Source organism: Sparus aurata, chromosome 1 (assembly GCF_900880675.1).
Source record: "Sparus aurata chromosome 1, fSpaAur1.1, whole genome shotgun sequence".
In the NCBI taxonomy this organism is placed as follows: domain Eukaryota; kingdom Metazoa; phylum Chordata; class Actinopteri; order Spariformes; family Sparidae; genus Sparus; species Sparus aurata.
Genome location: NC_044187.1, coordinates 19,873,961 through 19,893,882, shown reverse-complemented (window position 1 = coordinate 19,893,882; position 19,922 = coordinate 19,873,961). Strand labels below are relative to the sequence as shown.

General features: G+C 38.7%; 1 protein-coding gene across 4 annotated transcripts in view; it reads left to right on the top strand.

Annotated features, from left to right (window-relative positions):
- tbc1d1 (TBC1 (tre-2/USP6, BUB2, cdc16) domain family, member 1) overlaps positions 1-19,922 on the top strand; it is a 52,363-nt gene that overhangs the window by 15,910 nt on the left and 16,531 nt on the right. For 3 of the 4 annotated variants that reach the window (XM_030422140.1, XM_030422147.1, XM_030422164.1), the window contains 13 exons: positions 5,869-6,453; positions 8,022-8,111; positions 8,214-8,318; positions 9,125-9,257; positions 9,585-9,676; positions 10,415-10,528; positions 10,674-10,799; positions 11,057-11,205; positions 11,597-11,857; positions 12,857-12,976; positions 13,322-13,435; positions 13,625-13,758; positions 19,561-19,761. In XM_030422140.1, the coding sequence (XP_030278000.1) occupies positions 5,869-6,453; positions 8,022-8,111; positions 8,214-8,318; positions 9,125-9,257; positions 9,585-9,676; positions 10,415-10,528; positions 10,674-10,799; positions 11,057-11,205; positions 11,597-11,857; positions 12,857-12,976; positions 13,322-13,435; positions 13,625-13,758; positions 19,561-19,761 (2,224 nt within the window). The remainder of the gene's footprint in view (positions 1-5,868; positions 6,454-8,021; positions 8,112-8,213; positions 8,319-9,124; positions 9,258-9,584; positions 9,677-10,414; positions 10,529-10,673; positions 10,800-11,056; positions 11,206-11,596; positions 11,858-12,856; positions 12,977-13,321; positions 13,436-13,624; positions 13,759-19,560; positions 19,762-19,922) is intronic. The other variant, XM_030422156.1, reaches the window with a different exon arrangement.

Sequence of the window (19,922 nt, the reverse complement as noted above, 5' to 3'; positions counted from 1 at the left end):
AACTGAAACATTTACCTCCTTAGCAGAGGTGATATGTAGCAGACAGAATTAACAAAGTTAATGCTGTTTGGTAGCTTACCTGGGAATTTATTGCAGAGTAACTCTCTATCAGAGGCATTGACATTCTTCGCTAAGGAATAGTAGCAATATAACACACTATAAAAAAGTCCTGCAGTAAGTACAAGTACAAAGTAACAAACAAAATAAATATTGTTATTACTATGCAGAATAACTCCTTTCAGAAAGATATCTTAAGGTGAATATGTTAAAGGCCCTACACACTCCTCCTCCACCTTTTCAAACTTGCATCTCCCTCTGCCCCCAGTTGCACCTGTCAAACAAGGATGACTTGCACTTTAGTTATTCTCAGAGACATTTTTCACCGCAGACATTTTGATTCATCAAAGCAGGAAAACACATGTTTATTTAGTAAAACTTATCAAAGCTTCAATCCCCCTCAGAGGATGTCCCAATATTGTGAGTGCTTGCTCACTTTCAACTCTTCCCAACTTTAACCTGAGTAGAAGTTCAGTCAATCAACTGAAAACACAGTGTGCAGAGCCTTTAAATCCTCAGATTATTGCAATTCATTAGCATGTAAGCAGCATTTAAATGTTGCAGCTGCTTGAAGTGCTGATAATCTTTACTGATTGATATGTTGTTGAGTAGTTTAAATTGTTAGGAATGCGTTACATTGTTTAAGATTATTTGGTTTTAATGTAAAATCTTAATCTGCTCAGTAGAAAGGAATGTAGGAGAGTATAAAGGATATGTCCTTCTGCATTGAAATAGTGAAGATCAAAATTTTATGTACTAATTCTCTTTCCACTACTGTACTGCTGTTTTGAAAAGAGAAAATTCAACGGTCAAACCGATTCATTACACTAAGGGCAGTTAGCTGACGCACTTATCCAGAGCAGCTTACAGTTGAGACAGAACAGAGCAGCCAGTGTGCCGCTGTAAGGCAGGTATTGTTTTGGTAAAAGAAGAGGAGTGAGCACACCTCATGCCGATGCAAGACGCAGCAGGACCTGGCTGGAAGTGTTTATGTGAGATTGTAGATTTAGTAGCTGCTCAGGCATCTCACATCAATGACATCACGAATGTGACTCAACCTCTGCTTCTGCTTCTCTTGTCTACTTCCTCCTTTTTGTTCCTTGGTCTGGTGCAAGGCCAGCATGGGTAGCAAACTGGGCTAACAATAGGAGAAGCATGTAAACGTTGGCAGCTGCAGGTTATAATCTAACTTGTATATCTGTCTAGCATAACATCTTTTGTCCAGAGTTTTTTATTTTTAAATAAAAAAAGTGAGGAAGAAGGGCTCAAAACCCCAACAAACCGCAAACTGTTCTCCAGATTATATCAGTTTGCGATCTCCTGCATTAGCAAAACTGTTGTACCAAGGATTTATAAAATATTACATTGTTTAGTGTTACTAACTCAATGCACCAGTGGTACATACAATCACAAGACAACAAGTAGGCAAACTTCCTACTTACACTTAACCTAGTTTATGTTCAGTGTGACTGTTATGCATTTACAAAGAGGAAGTAGACATAGATAGTAGCTGTAAGAAAATATTTGGCTGGATTCTGTGCTTTATGAAGAAATAAACACTTGTCCTGCACTCAGAGACAATCAGCTCAAGCAGCCTTGAATGTCTCTTGTCCTTTAGTTAGAGTGTTGATGCTCTTAACTGTTACCAGTACTATCAAAAGATAACAATTCAAAAGCACAGAGTGTCCCTGCTGTACAGAAGAAAGATCACCATGCAAAACACAATATAGGTCATTGTGTGTGGAGACAGACCACATCGACATGTACAAACCAAAGGAACTTGTGGTGCAATGAGCTTCCACAAGTGGACGTTTCTTCATTGTGTTGCTAATGCTTTTACTTTGAATGGTCATGATGGATGATAAATATTTGATTTTACGTTTTCTGCTACTCTTACAGGGTTACCTCAGATCCTACAGATCCTTTAAAGTTTGAATTTTAGGGGATAATTTAATGAAAGTTTTTTAATTGAATTTCTTTTGATCACAGTACTGGACCAATCCAGTAACCAATACTGGATTTCTGGGGACAATGCAAACACAAGGGAGTAAACAATCTAAAAAAATCTTTATCAAACATTTGTGACAGAGATATTTAATAGAGGAAAGATCTTTTACAGCTTAACAATACACTTTATTGTGAAAGTGTGTGCACTGAATCAAACTTCACTGGGAATTGAATAATTATGTATAAACACACAAACTTTTTTTTTGCATTGTGTTCTGTAAATTAAAACAGCTTGGCGCATACACCTAAGACTTGTTGGGTCCTTGAATTTGAGGGAATAGGGCCTGTAAAGTCCTTGAAAAGTAATTGAATTTGACATTTAAGAAGGTCTGGAAACCCTGTCCTGCCTTCCAGAGTATCATTATTTAAGCTCTACCACGTTCAAACTTTGTGGTATTGAGCTGTTCAGTTTATGCTTTGTTATCGTATCCTTCTCAGAAAAACTCGGATAAAGAGTTAACCATGATTGCGGTCAATCTGAATGTTTAGCACCTGTTATCCCTGTGTAATAACTTCTTTGTGCCTTTACCTCAGGCCTGTGAGCAAGTAACAAAAGGAAACCATTTATTTAGACATATTTTTGTGAGAGTATAAGTGCTTGGAATGCATTTGGCTTAATAACCTAATAGGTTTATTCTTCAGACGTGAATTAGGTTTATTTGCATACTGCTTGACTGCTGTCTAAAGATGTTTTGAGTTACTGCGATGAATTTAAGCCACAATCAAGCCAAGGGCGACCTCAAAAACCGAACGGATACATTATCATTGGGGCTGTTGACCCAGAGCCTGTTTCTCTAACCTCATCTTATTTTTTCTTCTGTCTGCTTTTTGCTTGTCTGTCTTTAAAACTGGCACCATCAATGTGTCAGACTGCTTTAATGGTTGTGGAAACCCTCTGTGTTAGTCATGGAAAGAGCAGTTACAGAATGGATTTCTGTGTCAGCGAGAGCCCTGAGTTACGGTACACTTGTTTGAGGCTGTCCTCACTCAACCCCCTACGTACGGTCATCTGCAGACAAGCCCAGGTTAGGAATAAAGAATAGCCATATATCTACTTCACGAATTGAAGAAATCAACTTTGTCTTGTTAAATGCATTTACATTTGATTTTGATTGATCATCTGGGAATGTTCTTTATCTTACCGAGCAATTAAATTGTGTAAACTTGCAGTGTGGAAATAATTAATTACCATATCTTAACGAAGGTATCCAGGAAACTAGATCAGAGTTACAAAGCATTTTCTGCTGTTTTGCTCTGTTGATGCTGCTTTTTTTTTTCTTCTTCTTCTTCACCAGACGGACTTCCATCTGTGAAGCTGGAAAATCAGTGTTTACATAGATTATATAAACTACATTCACAGCCAAGTTATACCAAAGTATCATACATAACCTCTTTATTCATTGCAGTTTCCTGACTAGAGTTTATAGATGGCAGTGAGTCCGTGTCTCCCAGTAGAAAGTGAACTTTTTCAGCTCACCATGTTGAGTTTTTTTATAATCAGCTGTTACATTTTGACTGCTGGATTTATATGGGAGTTCAGCCAACATGCAGAGAGACAGAGAGGCAGAGCAGTGGTCCTGTGGTCCTCTTTATGTAACTTCAATTGTTGATATCAGTGGGGAGTTGATATTAAAAGACCCGTTCAGCTTCTGAGTAAACGTAACATAAAACTTAACTTCACAGTGCTGCTCGTTTCCTACTGTTAATTCCTTTCATGCATGCTAAGATGAAAGAGGCCAACTGAGCCTTTCTTTAAATAAAGAAAATAAGTGCTATCTCATTTTTCCCTGACATTGCATCATCTTTCTCTAACTGATTAATGAACAGTGAACTCCATGACACGTCGCCCTGATCATTCACTGACGTCTGGATCTTGACCCCATCTCACTCAGTGACGCTTTAAAAAGGTTATGATATAAATAGGCATCTTTAAACATATGGCGTTTGCTATGTAAAGCAGGACTCCTGCCCTCCTCTCAAGATTTGATTACATAAAAATATACACATTTTTGAAAGCTGTGCTGAATATATGATATAATTTAATATAATAAAAGGGCCAGTTGGTAAGTTTCCTTCGTTCTAATGAACCCACAGAAAATTATAGTGCATTTCCCTTCAGCAGAGTTTTAGAGTCTTTCTGCTCATTGTTTTGGCTCTATGACCCACAACTTTACTCTTTAAGATCGCTCTTACCAGTCATAGCCTTTATGGCTGCTGCAAGCAACTGTTATCAACATTAACCCACTCTAAGCCCTGCCCTGCCCTGCACGAAATGGCACATCAACAAAGCCAGCTACCTGATGAAACAGAAAAGTATTTATATGCTAAAGAGACAGATATTCTCCACAAGAGTTGATATAGACCAAGCAAATTTAGAAGAAGTCTGAATATTGGACTATGCTAATGTAGCTCCATGTCTGCTAGATTTGTAAATATACAACTGTTTACTAACGTGTTCAGCACAACTTAATGAGGTGATATGTCAGTATTGTGTTTATAGCCAAATAAATCAATGATGCTGCTTTGAGATATTAGTAAAGGAGGTTGTCAGTTCAGCATAGTTGCAGCAAACTCTGACCTCCTCTTTTTATTGAAAATTTACATAATTTGATATTTCCAGTTTCAGTGATGATGTGTTCATGATCCCTCTGTGAGAGCACTTGACATGTCAGCTGGTTTGTATATAATGTGATTTGGAGTATTGCAGTAATTATACAGTATTTTTGCTCTCTTTAAATATGGGTGTGCTTGTGCATCTGAGTGTGTATAAAAGTATTTTTATCAAACTGAGGGATAAGTAAGTAGGTGTGGCTGATGAAAATTGTCAGGGTTCATGTATCTTCAGAGTAATGGTTAGATTTTTTGTAATGGTCTGTCTTTTTCACTCGCAAACAAATGCACAAACAGTGGCGTTGCTTGCATGCAAAAAGCCCAAATACACACAATACAAATATGTTAAGATGGGGATGCTGGTAACCCTTCAGTTTTAAATACTTTTATAGGAAAAGAAAGTAGACATTACAGAGAAAAAATAGGTAACCAAAGTTTATGGGCAGTGAAGGAGGGAAAAGGGAAAGGAAGGAATCAAATAAAGGGAAAGTGAGTACAAAGCCTGCTTTGAGTCGTAAAGGTCCCAGTATGGCTTCTTTTCAACACAGGAAGATATCACAAGGGCTGCTCTATTCCAGCGAACCATTACACACATTACACCAAATGGCAGGTTAGCTCATGGAACATTTGTGTTTAGTTCAGTGTTGATACTAAAGCCACCTGTTTGTGGATCAGCATCAGTGCTGAGGTAGTATAGGCATACAGTGAAATACCATATTCAGAAAATATGTTATTGAAAACATCGAGTATCTCAACAGGCAGACTTTTATTGTGGCAATGGATGTGATGGTAGTGCAAGAGAAATACTTTTAAGCACAGCATGGAAAGCATACTGCCTCACCTTTGTTTTATAGCAAATACCTGAACTTTAAAAAAGTTTATTGGGTCCCAATCTGTGCATTGGTACCATATTTGCTTTACAATATCATCTTAATAGAAGTTGCGAACAGTGATGATGTTTTTGGACACATTGTTGAAGCATTTAGTATTTAACAGATTTTTAATATAGAGCTTCAGATATATGCACATGATCTGGCAAAATTTGAAGCTGAAATTCTAAATCAGAAGCATATTTTGAGTATGCTGCTAATAGATGTGATCATACTCAGTAGTATAACTTTACGTAGGCTACTTGATCATGATCTTTTAATTCAGCAGTTAGAAGTTCTCATCTCCCCCTTGCTCTACCCCCAGGTTCCTGAGATCATCAGTACGTTGAGGCAGGCTGGCAAGAGCTCAGCCCGCAGTGATGACATCACCATCCTCTCAAGCAAAACTTCCAGTGGAGGCAGCGAATACTCTGAAACATGTTTGTCTTCTCTCTCCACAACGACAACCACCGCGGCACCTTGTGTTGTGTCTCCAGCAACCTTTTCCAAGAAGTTTGAGGTGCTGTTTTGCGGTCGTGTGAGTGTCGCTCACAAGAAAGCCCCTCCTGCCCTGATTGATGAGTGCATCGAGAAGTTCAGCCAGTTGCATGGGTCAGGGACAAGTGATAAAGGAGGTAATAGTGGGGCATTGGTCGGTGGGTTGAGGAGGGTTTTAACCTTACCATCCAATGGACTAGCAAGTGGTGCTGTTGGTAATGGTGCTACAGGGAGCCCAACCACCGGGAAGCGTCCGGTCCTATTTAAAAGAGACCCCAGCTTCCCCTGTCTGCAGGCCCTGGATGAGAATGGACTCTCACCAGAGATCTCTCACACAAACACTACTGACGCTCACGCCCACTCTACCGTACAGCCCACCAGCCTGCAGGAGAACAGGACCATGCTGTTTACGGTAACTTTCTTAAATTAACACGCAGACACAAACAATAGCGAGTATGCTCTATTTACATTTTTCAAACACTTTGTGCCCAAGGCATACTTCTATTATTCTACTTTCTACTTTTATTTGCCAAAATATCAATTGTAACACGTTAGATCTTATCACTCTCTTTATTGATTCCAAATGAAATTTTGCAAAAACAAGTATATACTCATTAATGATTTGACAATAATTGATTTGAAACTGTAATATTACATAAAAGCAGCAACACATGCATTTAAACCAGTGAGGTCACACACGCTCAAGAAAGAAAGCAATCCATTCTCCCCCCTTGCTATCCCTCTTCACACTTGGACCTTTAATGTGTTACATTCAAATAATTCCCAACACCCGACGACTAGGACAATACTGGGGTTTCCTGGAAGGATTTTTAAGGTATATAATAGAATTGATGTTCATTTTCTCATGCAACTATTATGAAATAGGGCACTGCTTTTCTTCCTTATATCTTTGTTAAAAAGACTTGGTAGTGCAGTAAAGTGCAGTTTTGTAATTCCTAAATAACATGTCCTCATACACAATTGCTCGTAAAGGTCAGAGAGGGATAGCATGAAAGAAAGACAAAAAAAAAAAATCCCCTAATGACTCAGCAAGAGAAAACGCTGACTACAACTCAAAATGAGCTTGGTCACGCTCCCCTTGTTCGCCTTTATTTGACCTCGCTGACCTCCTGCCAACAGAAGTTTTCCTGTTTATCCTCTAGACAGGAAATGGTGATCGTTGGCACAGGAACCACTGTCAGGCCTGTTGCTGTCCCTCTCAGCAAATAAAGACGCATTATTGACACTGATGAAACATCCTGCTGCAGACAGAATGACCTCATGCTGGTGACATCACCACATCAGTTTTGAAGACATAGACTAAACCCCGAGAGAGTCTAGAGAGAGTCTGATTACTTGATTTATGTTTGATATGTACAATGAATGAGAAATTGTTCTCAGAAAGAAAAAGCTGTGCTCACAGAAGAAGACTTTTAATTTAACAGACGTGAGATCATTGGCTTACTGTGAACCTCTGATTCCCTTTTTGAGTTTTTGGAAGAGATAGTGACTCATGATGATGGTGTAAATGGGGATCCCCTCCCCTGAAGCGGAACTGTCCTAAAAATTCATTGGTGCTCTTTAAAAAGAGGAGAAATGAAACCGCCTCAATTGACAAATGTGGTTACGAAAAGAATTCAAAAAGTACTAAAAAGCTACAATTTATGAATATTTTCATTATTGATTCATTTGCCAGTTATTTTTCTTAATGAATTGATTTATTGTTAAGTCAAAGTGCCAAAAAATGGTGCAATTAAACACATTTTCAATGTGAGACAAAGGTAAAAGAAAATGCTGAAATTTGTGAAATTTCATTGTGGGAATTGGGACTTAAAACTAGTTAAGTCTCTGAGGTCCATTATTGCTGTCACAAACACACCAAAAATCATAACACAGACACACACAGTGCACTGCAAGCCGATGGAAACAGACACAGAGACACTTACAGAGTCTAACTTTTTGTGTTTGTCTTTGTTTTAGGTGGGCAGGTCTCAGATCTTCCTGGTCAGTCCAGACACTAAGAAAGTTGCCATAGAGAAGAGTTTCAGAGAAATCTCCTTTTGCTCACAGGTGTGATGTGCTCCCTTTCTTCCACATAATCTTATGTTTATGCTTGTGTGTGACTTTTAAAACTATCCTGAATGGTTTAACTGCCTGATCTTTTCTTTCCAGGGTATTCGTCACGTGGATCACTTTGGCTTCATTTGCAGGGAGACAGTGGAAGGAGGGAACTGCCACTTTGTTTGCTATGTCTTTCAGTGCACCGACGAGTCGCTGGTAAGAGATAGAAAATGAAGGAGGAGCATAGTCGAACATGGCCAGAAAATAAAAGGACATGTTGTATAACAACATAATAATACAATTTTTGCTGTATCTGTGTTGTTTTTCTGCTTCCATCAAGATCGTCTTTCAAATGTCACAGCTAACAAAGCAAATATCCAAAAAGCACTTTTTATTTTGTACAATTCATTTAATTATACTTTCATATATTTCCATATCTGCACTTCTCATTCAGTGTTAATATTTGATCAGCCCACTCAGTTTAATTTAACACCTCGAAGGTTTCCTTTGGATTAAAAGTTGAGCGCCAGAATGCATGAAGTTGATATTTTTCACCATTTTTGGTTTCCATCAATCAAGATTAAATTCTGCTATGATTCTTTATACTTATTACTCAGGGCATCTGTGCTCCACTGAGTCATAGTGTGAGAAACAGGCTGTCAGTTTGATGAAAACGCCTCTGTCATTAGATGGATGTATCCCACTGTGTAACAGTCAGCTGATACTTTGATCGGTTTATACCATGTAGATGCTTCCCTTTGGTTCTTGGAATAATGACTCACTGATACTCATCAGTAATTCCAAGTGTTTCACTGCTGTCAGAGTATCCTGGACAACCCAAGGGGAAAAAAGGAAATATAAATAGCCAGATTTCCTACCTAGAATGGGAAACGGGGTAAATTTGTTCTAATAATGGTTCTCTGTAGTGGAATATACTTTAAAAAGAGACTAATGTGAACTGATAGATGCCCTAACAACTGAATGAAAAAGGACTGTTGAAAAGCTGCATTTTGCTCTTGTAGGTGGATGAGATCATGCTGACTTTGAAGCAGGCATTTTCTGTGGCAGCCCTGCAACAGAATGCAAAGACCCAGAGTCAGCAGTGTGACAGCTGCCCCATGCAGCAACTCCACAGACTGTGTGAGAGGATAGAAGGTAGAGAACTGTCCCTGAACTCTGTTACAGTACATGTTGGAAAATTTTTATCATTTTCAAATTATAATTGGATAGAGTCATTCTAATAGGCTGATACTTCTTTAAATATTTTGGTATAGTGGCTAAAGGCTGACTTTATCTAATGGTCACAAATCTTTATATAATTTGTATTAATACAGACAGCTTAGAAACTGCACGTATAAGGGAGTATTCTGCTGCAAAATTATGTGACCAGATACAAGGAATAGGCAGTATACCTTGCAGTTCCACTGGCCTTAGTACCCTCCATAGCCTAAATCCAGACCTACTATATGTATTCTATTTCAGGTCTACATCCATCGAAAACCAAGCTGGAGCTTCAGAAACACTTGGCCACGCTTGACAATCAGGAGCAAGCTTCAGTCTTTGAAAACACTATGGTATGTGGTCTCAAGTTTACAAATTCATATCAGTTCATTAGGACTTACTCACTGCCCAATTCCAAATTTTTCATGTAGGGATTTACTTTGATGCACTGATGCGTCTTCCACCTGATTTAAATATTTCTCCTACCTCATCTCGGTCTTTCCCTGGTGCTCTAATTCTTTCTCTCAACTCTCTTTTCCCAGAAACAAGTGTTTTTTTTTTTCTTTTTAAAGACATTTTGCCAGTGGATAATTTAAAGGTTCCTATCCGTCATTGTAATACAGATTGTTGTACAATTAAAGATGAGTCTTGAGAGTTGAACGTCCTCAAATATTTCTCTATGACTCAGTTGACATCTGCTGGTGGTGTTGCTAAACTGCAACAGTACTGAGTGTTCATCAGCAGATCACTGTATTTTATGTAACCAAATTAATGCTAGAAAAACGAGGAGTTTTGTTGTACAAATACAACATGCAAAAAATGTAATTTTACTCATCACATATAAGCTTGTTTAGAGCTCAGTTATTTTTAAAATTTAAAATGTTTAAATCCTATTTTCCAGTCATAAGCCTTTAGAGTTGGACACTGCTTCTATGTCAACATCTAGAACACGTTGTCCAGGTATAAGGGCCAGAGTTGAACCAATATGTACTTATTATAAAAATTACATTGGGCGTGTGTGTGTGTGTGTGTGTGTGTGTGTGTGTGTGTGTGTGTGTGTGTGTGTGTGTGTGTGTGTGTGTGTGTTTCAGAGGGCTCGTCCTAAGAGCGATCAGGAAGAGAACGAGTTGGTGATGGTGTCTTTGAGGAATCTGTATGAGGAGAGACAGAGGAGCCATCAACACACACTATCTGGAGACAAACAGGTAACTTTTGCATATCTCAGTGCAGACATACAGGACTGTACCAGCTTTATCTCCTACATCCCATAAGTATAAATATTTGATCCATTTCACTTACATAGACATAAGTGTCTTGTCTAGCTCTCATTTCTGTCTTCGCTTTCTGTAGGTGTATGAGGAGGCGGCTCCAGCCCCGGTGGAGGCGCAGCAGCAGAGTAGCAGTCGGCAGCGGCTTGAGCAGTTCAAGAGTCGGGCCAAGCGCTCCCTTACTGAGTCCCTGGAGGGAATCTGGAAGGTAACAGTGCTCCTTATTTCTTGGTTTGTATGTACTTGTGCATATAAAGTTATGTTGTTATTATTTGTTGTTTATGATGTAAAATAGAACAATAGAAAATATTTTTTTTAGAGAAGGTTCTTAGTTATTAATCCTTACATTTTGAGGAAATTACAATATAAGGTTTCTTGAATTCAGGTCTTGGTTTCTGATCTTTGGTTTCGTGTTAAATACACATACTGCAGTATATAACCATGGCGTGTGTCTTTCTTTGTCAGGGGAGCAGCAAGGCCAGAGCTCAGAGGGACAGCAGTGTAGGAAGTGACAGCGGTTCTTCCATTTCTACAATCAACAGCAGCCTGGACCAGCCTTGCCTAGATGACCCCCTTCCTGCCTCAACCCAGCTGCGACCCACCAGCCCACTCAGGTAAACACACGTGCCCACACACTGACTCATATCTTGGGTCAGAACAGTCAGTGCTTTAAAGGTCAATGCAGTTCCTTGTTTTACTTGACTTACGCTTAAAGGGGTTTTCATGACCATTAATTCAACAACAGAGAAGGATGTGACAGCTACTCTTTTATCTTTACTGTCAGCAGCAGTCAAGGCCAGACCTGCCTATACAGGGACAGTAGATCTGAAGATAATCTACAGCTAAAATATGTTTAATTATCCCAAATTGATTTGACTTCCTTATTCATTTTAAAGCTAGTTAGTTCACATTATAAACTGTAATTGTACCTCAGACATTTATGCTGTTTAGATGGTCATTATATTGTGTATGTCTCAGCACATTGCTTTTTCTCATTATCCTTAGGTGCCACAACTCAACAGGAGACCTGAAGCGCCTTGACCCCTCTCTCCACCTGTCTCCCTCCTCCTCCTCTTTACCCGGTGACTCACAGCCACAGGGCTTCCGCCGACGGGCCAGCACCTTCAGCCACCCTCCTACCCCATCCTCAGCAGAGTACTCTCCACTGAGCACACTAACTCACTCGCCGCAGGACCAAACTGCAGCTACCAAGCCCAAGCTCGTACGACACTACTCCGTCAGCACCGACACGCCACACCAGAGCAAGTAAGGAGACTGTGTATGTGTATGTGTTCTAATAGGTAGACCAGTAAGTGTTTGTTTGTATTCATTCAGTTTTAAAAAGAAAACAAAAAATTGAAAAGATATATTGCTTGATTTTATTAGGTAGATTTCAATATAAAATGAATAAGATTCAGATCACATTAGATCAAACAAGCAGAAGTGAAACTCAGTGTTGGACACAGATATTTCCAGGGTAAAATAATTAATCTGCTGTAGCCTGATTGTTTGTCTATTAACCAGCCGTTAAAAATATAAATGTCGTACATTACGAGTAATACGTGACCAGTTTATCATATGTGTAGACAGAGATGATGATAGTGCTTCTGTAGGACGAAAGGACAAAATTCGATCCCACTTTGATCTTAATCCAACTGATAGTCTTTGATTAACTTCTGTGGCATGAAGTAAATATGCAGGTGTTACCTTCTTTTCATTTCCCATGATTTCTTGATAAACTTGTGTCTATGCTATGTGATGTATGTTTGACCAGCCTGCTCTTTTCAGACAATCGAGAATATTCTGGTGACAGCAGTTTCATCGGTAGTTGAGCGTATGCGTGTCATGCATAGGTTTTCTCTGTGACGTATCTATGTCAAAGGGAAACAAGACACTGTACATCATCTATAAAGAAACACATATTGAAGTATATAACCATCTTAATACATGAAGTATCTGAGTTCCTGACATGAAAGTGTTGCACCATCTCTTAAAATTCTGTCCTAATTAAGGTTGAGCTTGGTATTACGAATTTGCCACAGATTGATTGTACGTCAAATTGCAGACGGTACCACTGATGTAGTTCAGTCGATACCCACTACTTTACTTTATATCTCGAGGCTCTACCTTCCAAAAACATTTTTATTTCCGTTTCCCTGCTCTTTCTCCTCACCCATTTTTTTCTGTTTTCATACTTTTTCAGTGTCTTTGACTCTCTTTTTCTTTCTCTTTGCTCTCTCTTTCTTTATCTGCATTGTTTCTCAGACATCTCCCAACTGACTCTTCCACCCTTCCACCCATTCCTCCTTGCCCTTCATCTCCCTCTACTCTTCCTCCTCGTCATCTTTCTTCACCTTGTACTGGAGCGCGGCTCAATAAAAGAAGGTGAGAATCGTGCATTGGCTTTCTGTTCAGCTCATGTAGTTTCTCTGTTTTCTGCATTTTTAATTTGTCATGTTCTTTTGAGCTTTTCCATGTTAATACGTAAGGCCCTGTTCAGACAGAGAGATGCTGAAAGTGTCACTCATTGGTTGATAGTTTGAGAGTTCATCCAAGCTGTGTTTATTCAAAAGTGAAAACCCAGCAACAAAAATAAAGCCATTTCTGTCTTTGATATCAATGGATTTCGAGTGTATTTTGAATGCGGCTCTCTGTGTGAACAGGGCCAGTGTTTCTCTTTTTTCAAATCTGTTTTCTGTTATCTTTCTCACTTCCATCTTTCCACCGCAGTCCCCTGGTTGGTCTGCGTGCTCGTCTCCACTCCTCCTCCTCTGTCCCTAATTTTCTGAAATTTCAATTTCTGGCCCCCGTACATGAGAATGAATCTCCTGAGCCAAAGAGCAGGTACACACTTGTACACTAAATAATCACACCCACACTGATGTGTCCAAAACAATTATTATCTCCTGGTTTGTATGTTATTTTTGATACATATCTTTACTCTATATATGGACATTTGTGCTACTACCTAATGAATGATTATGAGGGCATATTATGTAATCATTCCTGTGTATGTCCTTGTTTGTGTTTTAGGGATGTAGCAGCGCTGTCCAGTCCAAGTGCATCATATGACGTAGGGGAAAGTCCTCTGCGCAGCCACCGCCACTCCTGGAGGCAGCAGATCTTCTTACGGGTCGCTACACCTCAAAAGAGCACAGAAACCAACGGTAAGCATGGATACATCGTTGATTTGAAGCCATGCAAGGACAAACTACTGTCCCGTGTAGGAGGACATTGTGTGTTGATTTCTTACTTATTTATTCCTCCTAAAAAGAGTTGAAAGTCAACATTGCAACCTGCTGTTCCACTGACCCACTGTTCTTGAGACAAGTCATAATAATCAATATGGTGCATATCATAGACATAGATGGACGCCTCATTGAGAGCTGGACCGTATATCTACGTTGCCGCCGTATAGGAGGCAGCAGCTCTGCCCCATGAACTAATACAAGTCGATGGAGTAATCTTTATAAAGTGCCCTTCTACAAAGTGCTATAAGTTCATGTCTCTTATTTACACATTCACACACATGCAGATATATTCAGGAAACAGATAGGAACCAAAAACAACTTAGGTAATGTTCTCTGATGATTATAAACATTAACTACTTATTATATGTTCAGTATAGAGGTCGGCACCAAACCACCGGATATATTATTATAATGTTTTTATGTGTTTACAACTACTAATGTATGTAACGCTGTTACTGTGATGATGACGGTTAAACACTGAATCTGTGTTTTTAGTAACTAGATCCTGACATATAAATGTGACGTCTGTTTACCATACTGTCAACTTGGTTAATTTAATTTAACTTTAAATTATGACAACTAAATTCATAATATATGAATCAGAATCAGAAATACTTTATTGATTCCCGACAGGAAATTGCTTGCGTTACAGCTGCTCAAGAATATGCAGAAAGAATAAACAAATAAACAATAATAATGATAATAATAATAATAATAATAATAATAATAATAATAATAATAATAATAATAATAATAGTAGTAATAGTAATAATAGTAATAATGATAATAATAATAATAATAATCAACTATTTTTTGTACCATTAAATGTTATTTTATACAATATCATATTTTATAATGTTCTGTCATTGAGTCACTGCTAACAGAAAAGAAACAGCTCACTGCCAGTTGCAGCTTCTTATCTTGAATTGCAGACTTTGTTAATTTTTTGTCTCCATGATTGTTATTATTAGTACTTGGATTATCAAAAATCACTGTATTTATAAAGTCAGGATCTGATTATTATAGACACAGATTCAATATTTAGCTGTCATGTATCATCACAGTAACAGCGTAATATTCATTGGTAGCTGTAAACACTCACTAAAACATTATAAAAATACATCCTGTGGTTTGGGGCCTACCTGTATACTAAACATATAAGGATTAGTTAACGTTTATAATCATCAGCAGTGGGCCAACCTGGTCAATGAGGCGTTTATGTATTTTTGTCTATGGTGCTTATGTCTTTTGGAACTTCGCCAACATAACTAAAAGTACCTGCTTTGTGTACTTGGAAAGTTTGAGCATGTCTGCAGCATGAAAGAGTTTTGACAGGTGAGATCGTCATCACACACTTTTCATGCTCTAGTTGTAAACCATAACATGTCGCCTTCTAAGTAAGAAGACAGTTCCAGGTCATGACACTTGTGTAAACAGACATGTTCTTATGAATTAACTTAACAGCCTACCATAATAAGAACATGAGCATGTACTGCGTTTTTATTGAAAGCAACCACACCAGGTCCCAGTTTGTACATATTGGTGCAGCGAGTAGCCTTTCCTCTTCGTGTCACTGTTTCATCTCATGTGAGTGTACTAATTGTGTGTTTAGAAGGAGGAAATGAGGATAAATCATTTTACCACAGCTCGCTCTCTCTCCTGTATGAACTTGAATTGGCTTATCCCTTCCCTCCTGCCTGCTTCTTCTCTACCTGCTGTCTCCTTTCCCTTTGTTTTGTAGGTGGAAATTAAGAAACTGCTACTTTTGTGCATGCAAGTATTTTCTGGGTTGCACTTTGAAGTCCCACCCAAACCACCAGTTTTGATAATTTGCTTTCTTCTAGAAATCCCAGTTGATCAACATTGTAAAGTATATCCAGCTTCATTTTTTTCTGTTTATTTTACAGTTGAAAGAACTTTTAGTACTGAAAAACTGTTGGCAATTTATATTCCTTTGCAAAGGGGAAATTGATACAGTGTGGGTCAGAAGACCAAAGTCATTCTCAACAAAGCAGGTCACCCACTTGTTTTTCAGTGGAGGGGGGGCTGAAATTAAATACATTTGAGGAAAATCTTGAATACCTTTGCGGAGTAAAATGAGTCAAATGTAGGTCTACATTTGGTTTGCCCTGTCAAATATTTCAGAGTTGTGAAGGATAATGGTGTTCCACATTTAGAGAAATTTTGAAATATCAATCACTAGTCTTATCTTAGTGTCTATGCAGACGTGGGAATCATGCATGTACTTGCACGCCTTCACATCCTGTGTTTTGATAATTATATGTAGCGTGTGTTTGTGTGTATGACAGAACAAGTGTTGACAGTTGAGATAGTTGGGTTGGTCCCACTACTGCACTGATACTCCTGTAAGAAGAGCAAACGAAAACTCCTTGGGGGAATTACACGATACACACATGCTCATTAAAAAACATGTTCATACATAGTATCTTTAAATCAGCAAAATGAAGCAAGCAGTTTCTTTATTACACTATAATATACTTGTGTTTGGAGGGGACGTTTTGGATTCTTGTATGTCCTCATGTCAAACTATGGAGTTTGTTTCAGTCAGGACTGCAACCAATGACTATTTTCACATGATTAATGATAATTACAAAATAATGATTCACATGATTAATCTATCAGTTGTTTTTGAAATTAATCATTTGTTAGAAAAATAGGGAAAATACTACCTTTAATTTGTCCACAATGACGTCTTTAAATGTCTTGTTTTGTTTGAGAAACAGCCCAAAACCAAAAGATTCAGTTTCCAAGAGGAGGCTGAGAACTGTTTTTTCTTTTTTTTTTCTTGACATATGAACTAATTGCTCAAGGGTTTTTTTTTTTGATTGAATTTCTGTTGATTGAGTAATTGTTTCATCTGAATCTGTCTGTAGCTTTTGAGAAATTGTCATTGATAAATACTAGTTTCATCATCCATTGTCAGTGACATTAAAAGCTTACTGAAGCCTTTGAAGAGGTATCGTATCGAGTCTACTAATGAAGTCAATCGTGTTAAAAGCTGTGTTCATCAGTCATCTTTGCTTTCTTTTCGTACAGGAAACAATATTCACCATTTCAGACAACAGGGTCACACAGTAATCAATCTCCAAGGACTTTAAAGTGTAATGCAGTTGAATACAATAGGCTTGCAATAACTAGTACATTTAGGAAATGCATAACATTATTAGTATTTCACTGACACCGTTAATGAATGTGGATGCATTGCAGAAAAATATTGTTAAGTCTCTCTGAGTAAGTTTTGGCGTTGATCTAGAAGTGACCACTGATGCACTGTTGCCTGTGTTGTCATGAACCTTTCCAATATTGTCACATTACAAATTTTTTTCTCAGTAGAGCTTCGACAATTCAGGCTGCAATTATCATTGCCAACCACCTCAAATCCAAAACCCCTCCTGCATTCAAAAATCAAACCACAGCTCAAACAGATCTTTTGTGTTATGTGTTTTTTTCAAGTAGTATCACCAAAGTAGAGATGTGACAGTCCAGTGGTTTGGCCAAGTGGGTTGAACATTGAAAACAGTTGGAACTTGTTGTAGGTGGAAGTGGTAACTGGCATTAATCCTGAAAAGTAAACATTAAGTATTCTATCATGGCGTGGTGAATCCACCTGCAGTGACACACGCCACGCCAATAATAATAGACACGGCTGTCATAACTCAAGTTTTGTTTTGACTTCCAAGTTTATTCAGCTATGACTGACGTATAGCTTCTATTTCTATTGTGATTCTGTTCCCTGATAGAAGTAAAAATTAAAAATACAAAAATACCGCATTGAGAAAATATTACTGTGTAATCCAGCACAGGTATTCTGCATTTGGCAAATCAGCACTCTCTGTTAGAGCTGCTAACTCTACGTTGGTTGCCGTCTATAAGCAGGTCTTTTGGATGTCAACACTAGGCGGTGCCAAAGTCTAAAATGTCAGAATTCTCAACACACTCGCAGCCACAAATAATCTCCATCCAATTCAATTAACACCTTTCCAGTGCAGTCACAGCACCAAGTGGGCATTATAACCTTCACCAAGTGGGTCTTTTTAATTACATTACACTGTAAGATGTTTGGTTTAATTTGCACACATTCTGGATTCGGTATTTCGTTCTAATAAATGCTCCAGGAATGTTGGACTGATGTGACCTTTTTATCCACCTTCCCTCTGAACCTGCTGCTTATAAAGGGATTTGCAAGGTTTAGACCAGTCATTGTTCACTTAGTTTCACTTTTAAAGTGACACATGTGAACAGCACGAAAGTCATTTCTCCTCATCGTGAATGAAATCTGCAGCTGAAGTTCATTTTGACAGTTAACTACCATGAAGTGAGGCGAAAACAGTGCCTTTAGCAGGTCAGTGCGATGGGCTCTATGCTGGCTGAATGCACTGCTAAATTGGGTTGAGCTGGGTGTGTATTTATGCGTGTGCGTACATACATGAGGTCATGGGTGTGTCGACTGAGTGTTTGTGCGAATGTGTGTGTGCGTGTCATGGCGGTGTCTCAAGGTCGTGTTGACAGTCCACACACAGACAGCGCCAGAGGAAAGCGCCAGCCTTGTTGACCCACTTTGCATTTTCTGTGTGTGTGTGTAAGTGTGTGTGTGTGTGTGCGCTGGGGACTTGGTTCTGGCCAAGTTGGAGTGTTTGCTCAGGGTGTGGATCATGCCACTTTGTGCAAGTGTGTGCGTGCATGCATGAATTTCTCACACCTAACAGCTAACTCTTCAGCAGTGTTCTGTTGAAGCATTGTAGCAGTCTGTGTTTGTCTAACTAAGACCTCTGTTAAGAGGCTTTGATGTGCGTGCGTGCGTGCGTGCGTGCGTGCGTGTGTGCGTGTGTGCGTGCGTGCGTGCATGCATCTTGGAAAGTCTACCTGACAGACACAAAGGCATATAGAAATGTTGATGTCAGCTGGCACAAAGGACACTATTGTCATCGTGTGTGTGTGCACATGCATGTGTGTAATGTGTTAATGTACAGTTTTATTTATAGTGTGTCTGCAGGATTGAAGGGGTGGCTTATCTTGCATATTCTAACATTTCCTTAGAAGACTTTTGGAAAGATAGATATCAAATGTACATACCTGTGTGTGTGTGCGTGTGTGTGTGATAAAACTGAATTGTTATGTTACTGTGAACTGAAAAAGAAGTAAGTGCTATCTGGATAGTTGTTATGTCCTTCCTCTAAACAACACAGGGTATTTTGAGGTTTGGGATCCACCCTGTACTTTGAGGTGGAGTCACACAAACACTTTTTTTTTTTCTGTGTGTGCATTGACTGTGTCAAATATATCTATGTTTAGCATTTTTATTTTTATTTTACAAGAGTGAATGAGGGATTGAGAAAAATGTAATCGACTTGGGCTTTTCGACCGTAGATGAGTTTTAGAAATGGTGTGATTAACAAAAATAATTTTCTTTTTTTTTAGTATGAGAATGTTCATTAAATGTAATTATTGAACAATTAGCTTTGTGTGTATGTAATGTGTATCTTTTCATTTCATATCATTATGTAATGTTTCCTTTCTCCTATCAAGCTCTGCAGTGTCACACAACTTGCTTATAAATAGTGTGATTGTGAAAATGTTCATTTACAATGTCACTACATGCTAATCATGCTTTTTTTATCATCTCGGTTGTTTTCGTTGCTATAAGCACCTAATATAGAGTAATTTGATATAATTTAATGTAATAAAATTGACTTTCAGAGCGGGGTGATCCTTGTCTGGAGGGGGGTCGAGTGTGCGTGGGCCAGGTGACAGCTGGAGGAAGTGAGGTCTTATCCATTAGGTTGGTGCCTGAGGAGAGGACGAAAAGGAGCAAAGAGGAGCTGAGGGAGCTCTGGAGGAAGGCCATCCTGCAGCAGATACTGCTGCAGAGGATGGAGAGGGAGAACCAGAAACTACAGGGTGAGTTACACACGAGGAGCTTGCATCATCTTTTTTTCTGTGTTAATAAACAAAAGCGTTGAAAGTGAATCATCCCACTATGCATACAACAGCCTCTTTTTCAGACTTGTCTGTCAAATTGAGCTTACGACTTGAATGTCTGCCAGGCTCCTGATGGCAAG